The sequence below is a fragment of the Rhinichthys klamathensis genome, unplaced genomic scaffold, assembly GCF_029890125.1.
Source record: "Rhinichthys klamathensis goyatoka isolate OS25496 unplaced genomic scaffold, OSU_Roscu_1.1 h1tg000657l_1, whole genome shotgun sequence".
Lineage (NCBI taxonomy): Eukaryota > Metazoa > Chordata > Actinopteri > Cypriniformes > Leuciscidae > Rhinichthys > Rhinichthys klamathensis.
Genome location: NW_026607100.1, coordinates 261,058 through 273,769, shown reverse-complemented (window position 1 = coordinate 273,769; position 12,712 = coordinate 261,058). Strand labels below are relative to the sequence as shown.

Here is a 12,712-nt window from a genome sequence, read left to right as displayed (position 1 = left end):
TGCGCGCATGTGGGCAGCGCATGTAGCAGCGGGGGTGTTGCCATGGTTGCGAGAGAGTGACAGTCGCCTAAGCCAATCCTTTGTTTCGTCCCGGATGGAAATAATGAGCTGTGTTTAGTGCAGATTAAACGGTCTAGAGTCACTCGATTTTTATACTCTTTTTATCAGAGTACTTACATTTTAATTATGCATTGATATATTTAGAAAGTTTAAACAAATTTGGGAAAAAGTTTTTTAGACCAAAAACGACCTACCCTACCTTTAATTATATCGTAATAAAGAGAGGTTACGTTGTTAAAACATCTTTTCTCGTAATAAAGAGGTTATGTCATTAAAACAACATCTTTTCTCATAACGACCTATTTCTTCAGAACATCTCGTTATTGCGACATAATTAATCATATGTATGTGGCAGCAATGCGCTACCGTATAAAATATTTCCTTCTAAAAAAATTAAAGATATTAGCTGATGGATATAAATAGTTTTAATATATAACGCCCAATTTATACTGTGTGAAAAAACGTATTATAAAACCCTTGCAATTCCACATGTTAAATAAAAAAGAAACTAATAGTCATCTTTTTACTATCAAAAGTTAGTTTTAAACTGAAATGATAGACATATTGAGAGCTTAACAGTTTAACCGTGATTTATTGTGCATCCAATATATCCAATAAGTAATATCTGTACTGTGTATAAGGTACACATTACAACATGAACCAAACTGATCATCAATGCATGTGATAAGCTTTTGTTTAACTTTACTCTTTCTTTTCAATTCCATTGTTATCTATGACATTGAATAAAATTAGTTTTCAATTTGTTCCAGAAGCATTATCGATGTAAATGTTTTGAACAAAACCTTACAAAAACAGATCCGACTGTTCACTAGAAGCATTAGGCTATACTAAACATAGCTAAGTGCCAAATATATTCAAGTCATTTAATTATATACAGGCTAATAGTGCATTTTAAAGATGGACGTTCAGAGTTGATGAACCTTCCATGTCACGAAGCGCATGAGAATACAGTCATAAGGCACTTCCACTGTCTCTTGTTTAGATTATTTCATATGCAGATTTCTTTGGTGTAAGAATCAAAGTGGCGAGTGCTGCACGTGTGTATCAGACCCAGGCCTGCCACCCGGGGAACAGGCGGCTGAGGTTTTTGGGGTCCATGGCCTGCTGAATGAGGAGGTTTACCTGGCCCCCCACGCTGAGCACCGTCCCGTCCTCAACACCCTTCAGCTTCTCCTGCAGGCGCAGTAACACTCGCTCCGCCACTTTATTAAAGCTCTGACTGTCACTGCACAAACACAACACACCTGACTGTTAGACACGTGGCCTCGAACTGGACAAATGTGTGTACACAAGCTTAACACGTCTGTATGTCCATTTAAAACCTCTTAGCAACTCTATACTGTAACTACAGCAGTACTGAGGTAAATGGATACAGTCAGACCAACATTTATTCAGACACCTTCAACATTATCAGTTTATTCGCTATAGTTTAGAAAATGGTAATAAAATATGACAAGAACTCGGTTTATATTTCACTGGTTTTGTCCGTCCTTCTGTTAGACTCTCACAGATGAATTATGATGAATATCTGTCAGCTGTTAAATGTAACTACACAATTAGATTAGCTCAACCAATCACCAAGCAATGTTTGATTTTCTTCAGTTTAATTTTGTTCAGTCTGTGGTGTAAAAAGGTTGCATTAGAAATTTAAAGAAAAACACTAAAGCAAAACATGGTCAGGTCAAAGTGTCTGAATACTTTTTGGTCCCAAATTTTTATAAATGTTACTGGTAGTCACTGTATGAAGAATTTTTGGGTATAGTATATCTCACACAGTTTACTTTATTTTGCTATCCTCACTTAAATAAATGAACTATAGTGTCCTGCACCCACTAGTAAAAAAGTATCACATTTATATCTGGTGTCTGAATAATTTTTGGTTTGACTGTATACAGCAGTTATAGCCAAATCCTGTCATTGCGCAATCATAATTTAAGAGACCCAATTCTAACAATACGCACATTCATTCATATTTGCTATGGAAAAGCCCTCTAAATTACTAACATGATCAAAACTCGCTGAAAATCCTACTGTTCAAAATCTACTACATGCCGCCTGATTAATAGTTCTTTTTGCTGTGAAATCTTTACTGTTTTTTATAGTAGTAAATGTAAGATAACTTGTATATTGTTAGTAATATTTCAAGATGAACACATACTGGACTGAAGCAACTCGAAGTTTACTTTATTATCCATACATCATTGTTTAGATACATTTTCAAAATGTATTAAATATGATAAATCAGGCTTTTAAGTAATGCTTTTTTGTACAATCATCATTTTTGTACATTTTCATCTTACTTTTTGGCCATATAAATATCAGCAACTGCACCAAATTGAATATGTTTGCTCATGTTAACATGTTTGTTTTTTTCTTAAATGTGAGCTCTATATTCTCCTCTATCATATATATGATCCATAAGCCTGATGTATCAAAAAGGATGCTCAATAAAAAACATGCAAGGTTTTTTTTTTTTTTTTTTTATAAAATAGATTTTTCTTATTGTCGGGCTTTAAAACTACACAAAGCTCATGAGGTGTAGTTTATGATTAATTGCAGACATTCTTCCTAAGCAGTGTTTCACAATTTATACCAGCGACACGTTCAAAATAGGGCTTCATGTTCAAGGGTAAACGGATATTACGCCTCAATATTAGAAGTAATAGGATGTTTAACGCCTGTAAAGGTTCAAACTAGTGCTGGGCCGTTATCGGCGTTAACGTGCTGCGTTAACGTGAGACTCTTATCGGGCGATAAAAAAAATATCGCCGTTAATCAAAGTTGGGTTGGGATCATAAATAGCCTTTTCGAATATCGTTATATTTTCGCGCAATTCTAATGTGTAGTATGACGCCGCGCCTACTGTCACAGATCGCGCAGTAGGGTGTTTTCCTGTCAGGGACACAAGGTGTACTTTTACTTTGTTACGTTGGGCGACGTTCCTCTCGTTACTTTATTTTAATGCAATACGTTGTTAAATGAGTTTATTCCAAGCGCGCTGTGTCCTTTGTATGGGCATGAGCGATGCTCATTTACAAATGAATCACTCTTTTGAGTCGATTCTGTTCAAAGACTTCATCAAACAAGTTGTCAGATGATCTGTCTAAATCGGTTCGCGAATCAGTTGATCTGTTCAGTTCCTCGCGCACTGAATCGTCTGAAGCGCTTTCAATTCACACTCGGAGTCGAAACAGGAAGATTTAAGAGCATCAGAGCGTTGGATGAAGTGGCCGATCTACAGTCTAGTCTAGTGAATGCAAATCTGCAAATGCATCATATTTTTGCCAGCGATAAGGATCTTTATTAGTTAAACATCTTCGTATGCTGTCTGTGAATGAATGATTCCCCAGGAGGATACATTCGATTTCATTTCATTCAGGTAATACATTGTGTGTGTATTGCGCGTGTATTGCGCAGTGGCATAATCACACGAATAGTTTACATTGATTGAAACTAATTTGTTTAAAAATGAGGCTATTGCAGTAACAAGTCAGGTTCACATAAAATTCTTATGACAAATGATGACATTATTTTTTGATCTAACGAGCATTGGCGATGCAAAAACGGACTGTCGTGCGTATTGTTTTTTTCTTCTTCCAATTAGCCTACTATGTTAAAAAAAGGACGAAAACATGTTACTTGTTCAATTAATAAACAGTTTGTTTGATGACAAATCGCTAAAGATGAAATTGGCCTCCCTTTCTGTCATTGCGGTTTTTTTTTTTTTTTTTTTTTTTACGATATTCGACTTTTGCTCCTCGATTGTCGAATGGCATTGTTGGCAGAAATGCACATCCGTACGCGAGGCAAACTATTCTCAAAGACTTACTTTTAGTCATTATTTGGGTAGCACACATATTCTGAATGCCTTCGGGAGAATTCAAATGAGCCATTTTAATCTAGATTAATTTCAATATTAATCTAGATTAAAAAAATTAATCTATGCCCACCTCTAGTTCAAACGTAGTGTGAAAAGCTGATATTTGTTCATGCTCAACATTAAGTTTTAGTGCTTTAAATTCTATGCATGTTCAGGGCTCCAGAGCAACATTTGAGAGCAGTAGCACCAGATCTGAGGTGTGTTTTTAATCAGTTAACTTTATCATACAATTACTATCGTTTTGCATTAACAAGTGCAGTAACTAATGACATTACGTTTATTTCTTGTAAATTCACATTTGACAGACTGTCAGGTGGTTGGTTTTGACATTGGCTGTCATGAGGCCATTATAACATTTTAATGATAAATTCAATTTGTACCACATATAGTTGAGGTCAAGAAAAATATTCATGACACAGTTATAATGGCCTCATGACAGCCAATGTCAAAACCAGCCGCATGACAGTTTAATGTAATGTTAACCTATAAAGCTGAGTGCTTTCTTAAGTTTGATCATTAATCTGCTATGTCATGTTTATAACATATTTATGACAATTTATGCTGTCTTGGTAACACTGACAGGTTATGATGTATTGGTTCATGTCAAAGTGTCATAACAAAGACATCTCAAACAATGTTATATTTGCATTCTAAATGTCATAATTGAGCGAATGACACTTAATGACAGTTGTCATAAACATGTATAAAACATCCTTCATATTCATGACATGTGTCATGTCATGATTATGAAGGTGTCATGTCAGTCTTATGCACACCACATCCAGTAACGTGTTACCGATGTTTCTCATATGCGACAGAATTGGCGGCTCTTATCAGTTGGGCGATGTGGTGGTCGCACCAGTGTGACCTCTAACAAAATTTAACAAAACCTCCAAGAAAAAAGGTTGCGAAATGCGACCACAGCTGACGAACCGGACGTGAAATAGCTCACCGAATGGACCAGAGCACGGGACTCTTAAGTGTGTACACCCCCAGGGAAACGAGCGTTACCTGGCCTTGCGATGCGCGTCGATCTCGTCCGCCCCCGGCGTGGGGTTGAGCGTGGCGTTGAGCTCCGCCTGCTCATCGTGCTGCTGCAGGTAGAAGGCCTTCAGAGGGTTCATGGTCCAGTCAAACAGAGGGTCGTACAGCAACACCTGCACACACACACACACACACACAAACATTCATTTACCGACGGATGACAGCTGTCAGGTGTGAGATGGGATACATGAATCTGTGTACCTCCACAATGGTCAACAGGGCTTCCTGAGAACTCTTCATAACTTCCATTGTTTTCTCACAACATCTAAAAAAACATAATAATTGTTCAGTTCCTTTCACAGAAATCAAAATACATTTTGTTTATAATGTCACACAACATCAAGAGTCCCATTTTGGGTTTTTTACACTTGAAACAGGTTTAGTGGGTTCACAACGCTCGCTTTGTTCACATGTGAAAGACTGACCTCCGGAAGACGCCCTCCACCCCTGTGATGCCCATCCCATCCACAATGTCCCGAGACAGCCTGAAGGGAACCGTCTCAGGGGTGGGCAAGATTTTACCCTGCTCGAACGCAACACCTGTGCGGAGAGACGACAGAGGTGAAAATGTAAAACACAGGAAAAGAGCCGAGACCTTCCGAAGCGTTTGTTTTGGGTGTACACATACCGAGGTCGATGTGGACCAGTTCTGCAGTCTGTTCATCAATGAGGATGTTCTGAATGTGCCGATCGCCCAGGCCGACGATGTAACCCACTGTCAGACACAAGACACATCACTACTTTCACATCACTCACATGATTGTCTATGAAATCCAGGAAATCATATTGTATTTTAAAGGGGTTGGGAAAATCTGAGGCCAAATGTATCTCCGGGACGGAGAAATGACACATCACCAGGGTCAGACATGAACTTTTCCATTAATACTGGAACGGTATTGATTTCCAGGGAGGGGGGAGGGAGGGGGGGGTATTTTTACCTTTCTAATTATCTAATTAAATGTATTCGTGTTGCCTAACTTGCCTTTTACGTCAAGTAGGCCTACATACATTTAACCAAGTACTTCAATCAATCAGAATACTCCAGAGCATTATCAATTAAATGTTATCAACATTAACAAAAGGCATCTTTACAGCTAAGGTAGAGCAGAAGCTGCATTTATGTTTATTCACACAGACCACGGTTTGTACAGATACCGTAAAATCAAATCCCAGGACTTTTCAAGCACTACTTTTTTAGTTTTCAAAGACTACAATCAGAGATCGCACTTTTTAAACAATATTTTCAGTGTTTTTTAAACTCAAATTACAGATATAAGGTATCCAAAATACAACTTATAACGTATATAATATATACATTTATTATTACAAAGGGTATAACTGTTCAATAAATAATATTTGACATTATAATGTTGCCGTATTTTGTATCTGGTGGGGGTTTACGCAGTGATAATTTTGCGTGAGAAGATTTGTGTTTTTTTCTGAAAAAATATGACATTTCATATATATTGCACTTGAATAAGTTAAGCACTTTTCAAGTACCTCTTCGTAAATATGCCTGTTTTCAAGGGTTTTCCAGGAGTTACGTTTCAAAAAGTCAAATTCAAGTACTTTAAACACCTTGTACAAACTCTGACAGACTGTTCAATGTTGCTCAAAAGTGGTGATTAATAATAATCACTACTACTACTACTACAATAATAATGTCATTTAATAAAATACATGGACAAACTGCATGTCATATTCTGGCTACACAGACATTTGTTTAATTGTTCATTGCTTTCTACACATTAGAAAACCAAGACTTCACAGTACCGGTAGTTATTTTCGTAGCATGTAAAACATATGATATAACATACACTCACCGGCCACTTTATTAGGTACCCCATGCTAGTAACGGGTTGGACCCCCTTTTGCCTTCAGAACTGCCTCAATTCTTCGTGGCATAGATTCAACAAGGTGCTGGAAGCATTCCTCAGGGACTTTGGTCCATATTGACATGATGGCATCACACAGTTGCCGCAGATTTGTCGGCTGCACATCCATGATGCGAATCCCCCGTTCCACCACATCCCAAAGATGCTCTATTGGGTTGAGATCTGGTGACTGTGGAGGCCATTTTAGTACAGTGAACTCATTGTCATGTACAAGAAACCAATTTGAAATGATTAGAGCTTTGTGACATGGTGGAAGTAGCCATCAGAGGATGGGTACATGGTGGCCATAAAGGGATGGACATGGTCAGAAACAATGCTCAGGTAGGCCGTGGCATTTAAACGATGCCCAATTGGCACTAAGGGGCCTAAAGTGTGCCAGGAAAACATCCCCCACACCATTACACCACCACCACCAGCCTGCACAGTGGTAACAAGGCATGATGGATCCATGTTCTCATTCTGTTTACGCCAAATTCTGACTCTAACATCTGAATGTCTCAACAGAAATCGAGACTCATCAGACCAGGCAACATTTTTCCAGTCTTCAACTGTTCAATTTTGGTGAGCTCTTGCAAATTGTAGCCTCTTTTTCCTATTTGTAGTGGAGATGAGTGGTACCCGGTGGAGTCTTCTGCTGTTGTAGCCCATCCGCCTCAAGGTTGTGCGTGTTGTGGCTTCACAAATGCTTTGCTGCATACCTCGGTTGTAACGAGTGGTTATTTCAGTCACTGTTGCCCTTCTATCAGCTCGAACCAGTCTGGCCATTCTCCTCTGACCTCTGGCATCAACAAGGCATTTCCGCCCACAGAACTGCCGCTCACTGGATGTTTTTTCTTTTTCGGACCATTCTCTGTAAACCCTAGAGATGGTTGTGCGTGAAAATCCCAGTAGATTAGCAGTTTCTGAAATACTCAGACCAGCCCTTCTGGCACCAACAATCATGCCACGTTCAAAGTCACTCAAATCAACTTTCTTCCCCATACTGATGCTCGGTTTGAACTGCAGGAGATTGTCTTGACCATGTCTACATGCCTAAATGCACTGAGTTGCCGCCATGTGATTGGCTGCTTAGAAATTAAGTGTTAACGAGCAGTTGGACAGGTGTACCTAATAAAGTGGCCGGTGAGTGTATATGATATATGTAAAACCTATGGATAAATGATATAAAGAATGTGAGCAAATTGCATTTCCCTTCATCACTGAAGCGGTCCATGACTTCAGTGAATCCTTGACTTATATTGTATCTGCACTCTGCTGTTTATGATGAGAGAATCTACGGGACAGCAGCTTTTACTCAGTGAGTGTGAGCAATGAACAAAACCCCAGTGTGTTTTCAGCGCTGACTCTCTTTAAACGCCTCGGACTGGCCTCTGCATTCATAGCCTCAACAGAAACGTCTGTGATTGGTTTTAATGCTCAATGCTGCATCTAAATGTCATGTCGCAATCAACACTTTCATGACAGCTGTATTAGACTTATTTAGAAATTGTACAGAGGCATTCTCTGCCTCCTTATCTTGAATTTGGAGACCATTTTTGTTCATTTTGGGTGTATTGTGCCCCAAGCCCCCGTTAATTTCCGACCCTATAATCAGTTTATGGTCAAATGGAAACTTTGTGGAACTCAAATGGAAAGTTGTGTGTATGTAGTGTGTATGAGTACCGATAGAAGAGGTGGCCACACTGCGAGTGTACGCCAGCTGTCTCTCCAGCCACACTGCAGGATCTAGGAAGCGCTCCATGCAAAAGTATCGGAAAACTGGCCGGAATTTCCGGCACACTTCTGAGAAAGCCTGAAGTTTGTCATCGAACTCCAGCCTTTGAGCCTCCTACATCACCACAACGAGAACATGAGTCAAATATTTCATAAATAATCGTTTTTTTAAAGCTGCAGTCCGCAGTTTTTCCTCTTTGTCGCCATCTCTGTTCGAAATCTGCAATTGCAGTTATTCGCGGAATTATCAACTTTACGTGAGTTGTAGTTCGACACCCTCGACACGGCACAGCGCGGATGAACACAGTGTTTGAGGAGAGTGTGCTGTCAGTCACCGCCGGTGTGGATACTGGCATTCAGAATCACAGATTATTCTTTTTGGAAGTATGACCAACATAAGAATTTTCACCGGAAAATATAATCTGAACTAGTAAGTAACATCCACTTTTGTTCTGGTTCTGACATTGCAGTAAATCGCGCTGATTAAATCTAACAATCGCTTATCACGCAAAACCGTGCAAATTATACTTTGTTCTCAAATTGTTAATGTTAACAACGTCAGCATTGCGTGACTACATGTAATGTCCTTCCGATATTATCCTTGTTTTCGCATGGGCCGGTTGCAGTCTCTTTTTTTCTGTAGCCTCTCCGAAGTCCGAACGAAATCTTTTGCATTTTACAGCGGGTGAATCTGTTGTCTTTGGTGATTGTCATTTGAACCTTTCTGGATCCGCCATCAAATTGATAAGTTTAATTATATCAAGTGCTGTGAGAAAAGGCTATAAATCTCCACCTCCAACATCCTCACACACAATATAGCCTACTAGCCGAGACTCTTCTTTATGTGTACAGATGTGACGTAATGACTCAATATAGTCTACTAGCCGAGACTCTTCTTTATGTGTGCAGATGTGACGTAATGACTCAATATAGCCTACTAGCCGAGACTCTTCTTTATGTGTACAGATGTGACGTAATGACTCAAAGACATGCTCGAATCTCCCGCGGGAATCCACCAGTACCACTGGAATTAAAAACATTATTACAAGCTTACCGCGTTGAATCGAGCTAAAGCAGAGAGTTTTGAACACTGGCTGGTTATGTATTTTCTCAAATATGTATTTTGGATAATTTTTAACCCAAAAAAAGCCACGGACTGCAGCTTTAAAGACAATCCCTAATATGACAAACATAGTAAAATGTCTGTAAGAATGACTCCAGTACCATCATTTTCTTGCGACAGGACATGTTGGGCCAGTCCTGTGGGCGGAAGCGTTTGTGTGCCCCCTTCTGTGGGTCCACCAGGAACTCTCCAATGGGCACAGTACCAGAACACCACTCCAAAACACCACTGCGCTGGGAAAACGGCACCACCTGGGACAAACACATGGCTCAGAGTTGATAAAGTGCTTCTGAATGTTTCTCCGTGTGCGAGTGTGATTCAATGAAAGCAGCGCATTTATATCGAGCGATGATTAAACTGACTGGAACTACCTGTGTAGTCAATTATATTCATAGAACTGCGTATACTAAATGAGGCAAGGGTGTAGAGTTGCATTCAAGCTATTTTAAGGCATGAAGAATGTTTAAATATGTAATTTTGGTGATCAAAGATGAGTTTAAAGGGATAAAATGATTGACTACAGTAGGGCTGGGCGGTATGACGGTATATATCGTTACCGCGGTAGAAAATGTCAACCGTAACAGATTTTTTTATTCCGTGTATACCGCGACATGCAAATAAGTGGGCGTGGTTAACTCGCGTGCAACGTGCGTGAGACTGAAACACAGCGAATTATAAAAAGAAACACGGAGAAAGCAGATCAAGATGATCCACAAAGGAATTACATTTTCTAAAGGGTTGTTGTTAACGTGATATTTTCGGGGGGGAAGGCGCAGCAGTTAACTAGAGCAGTGCAGCACCCAGCTACAGATTAGAGGAGTGTACGCTCGCAACGGGGAAAGCTGGACAACAACAGTTCATATATCAATATCGTAACGAATAGAAATAACCTTAAATAATGTATAGTTATCTGCATCTTTTCATCTCTTATGTATAGTTTTTAAACACGCAAACAGTTTGCCGCCCGTGGTAATGAACAACCTGCTTGTTAAAGTGAATGTATAATCCTGTAGCCTATCTGAGGCAAAATGACTAAATATGCATCGCGAGTTATATATTTCTAACTCCAAACAATTGGCCACTGAACCAGCTGATAAAATCTTCCTTTGATTCGATACGTGATTACAGGTTGACACTCAAATTAACCGATCGCATTTTACTGATGCAGAAGACGCGCGCGTGCACACGCACTGAGGGAGCGCGGTGTTCACCGGGCTATGGTCAAATAATGACGCAGTTACAGGTGTGTATCATTTAAACTAGGCTACTTTGCCAACACTAACAGTAGCTGCTGTTCGGTTTTCAAACTGCTGCTCACCTTCTAGTCACTTCTGAACTTCTATTGATTAAAGCGCAGGGTGACGGGTTGCCAGATATCACAAAAAGAGCAAAACAAGCCCCTTAAAAACGCAGTGTAGCCTAAGCAGACATGGCACAAATGTACCGGGGAACACATTTAAACATAACTAGTATTACTATCCTACAAAATTAAAAGGAAATAAATAATTTATCATGAATAGAATAGTTCAATATAAAATATTTATATTATAAACTGATTGATGAAGTAAAGCATAACATGAGATTGAAAAATTATTCAGAAACACTTTATTTAAAGTTTAATTGCACCGATGAGTTGTATTTAATATCAATCAGTTGGGGGAAGTTCATCTAAAAGTTGATGAGTGTGTTTTGTTTATATTTAGCTATCTAAATAGTTTACCAAAGAAATAATTTACCAAATAAGAGAAACAGAAAACAATGTGAAGTACTTTTCATTTCTAAAGTATTTGGGTTTATTTATTATGCAAAGCCCTTTTTTGTCGATTTTTCGAGAATAACTACATATATAAATAACTATATCGTGGAATATATCGTTACCGTGAAATAAAATTAGTCATACCGTGAAATAGAATTTTGGTCATACCGCCCACCCCTAGACTACAGGGGACTAATGCACACCTTTTCAGCCAATCAGAATCGAATATTCAGGCAGACCATGGTATAAAGTTTTTAAGTGTATGCACATAAAGCTTAAATCATAGACATTATCAAAACATCTGAATACTGTTAGCAAATGTTTTAGTTAATAAAACCAGATGTGCGATCAGGATAGTGTATGAAAGGTGTCTGTACTTTGTAGCGGCGGATGTTGAGTTTCCTCTTGCGAGTTTCTGCGTTGCGCTGGAGAAGAGTGGAGCACATATGAAAGACCTGCTGCATCACTGCGTCCTGCCTCAGATCGTCCTGACCCTGTGTCGAACACAGCACCTCACTTCAGATTCAATTATTAACAAGACTGATCGGCAAACCTACACATGTTTTAAACAGGTAAGAAGATTAAGACATGTCCAAGCAATTTTGGGCCGATTTTGTCCGCACACAAACGAATCTAACACAAACGAAGGGGTCTCCAGGGGTTCAGTGTCCTAATACTGCATACATATATAAAAAACACAAAACTACTAAGTGAAATACGAAATCATCTTTTTGACTCGATGTGATTATTGAGAAAAAAGAAAAACCCTGAAGAGGTGATCGTGTTCTTGGATAAGCAGACCTTGACCAGCTGTCTCCTGCTCTTGCCGTCTGAACCCTCACAGTCGATTATTTTGGGGAGGTTCACACCTCCAGCAAGGTGAAAGTGAGGTTTGAATGACCTGACAGTCACAAGGTCTTCATATTTGCCTGATGGGTCCACCTGAAAGAACAACAACAGACTCAAGTAACCACACCACAGAGCACAGGCTTCTCTGACGAACAAGATCCTTCAGTGATCATGTGTCACCTTGATGTCCATGGTGGGGATGACGACATCATTGAGGTCTTTGATTTGCATGATGGGTTGTTCCGGTGGGATGGGTATGGCTTCTGCACAGAAAAGACAATCATATTTAACAATAAACAGTCTGTAGTCAGAATATAACATTTATAACGTTGACCATTTTGACTAAGTCTATAAGTGCCACTTGCCTGAAA

General features: G+C 39.3%; 1 protein-coding gene across 1 annotated transcript in view; it reads right to left on the bottom strand.

Annotated features, from left to right (window-relative positions):
• Window positions 1–1,074: 1,074 nt before the first annotated feature.
• Window positions 1,075–12,712, bottom strand: part of atm (ATM serine/threonine kinase) — an 87,508-nt gene continuing 75,870 nt past the window's right edge. Inside the window, exons 53-62 of the mRNA XM_056241630.1 lie at window positions 12,522–12,604; window positions 12,294–12,434; window positions 11,870–11,986; window positions 9,838–9,987; window positions 8,563–8,728; window positions 5,634–5,720; window positions 5,431–5,545; window positions 5,207–5,270; window positions 4,973–5,118; window positions 1,075–1,306 (exon numbers count right to left, since the gene is read on the bottom strand). Of these exons, the coding sequence (XP_056097605.1) occupies window positions 1,126–1,306; window positions 4,973–5,118; window positions 5,207–5,270; window positions 5,431–5,545; window positions 5,634–5,720; window positions 8,563–8,728; window positions 9,838–9,987; window positions 11,870–11,986; window positions 12,294–12,434; window positions 12,522–12,604 (1,250 nt within the window). The 3' untranslated portion in view covers window positions 1,075–1,125. The remainder of the gene's footprint in view (window positions 1,307–4,972; window positions 5,119–5,206; window positions 5,271–5,430; window positions 5,546–5,633; window positions 5,721–8,562; window positions 8,729–9,837; window positions 9,988–11,869; window positions 11,987–12,293; window positions 12,435–12,521; window positions 12,605–12,712) is intronic.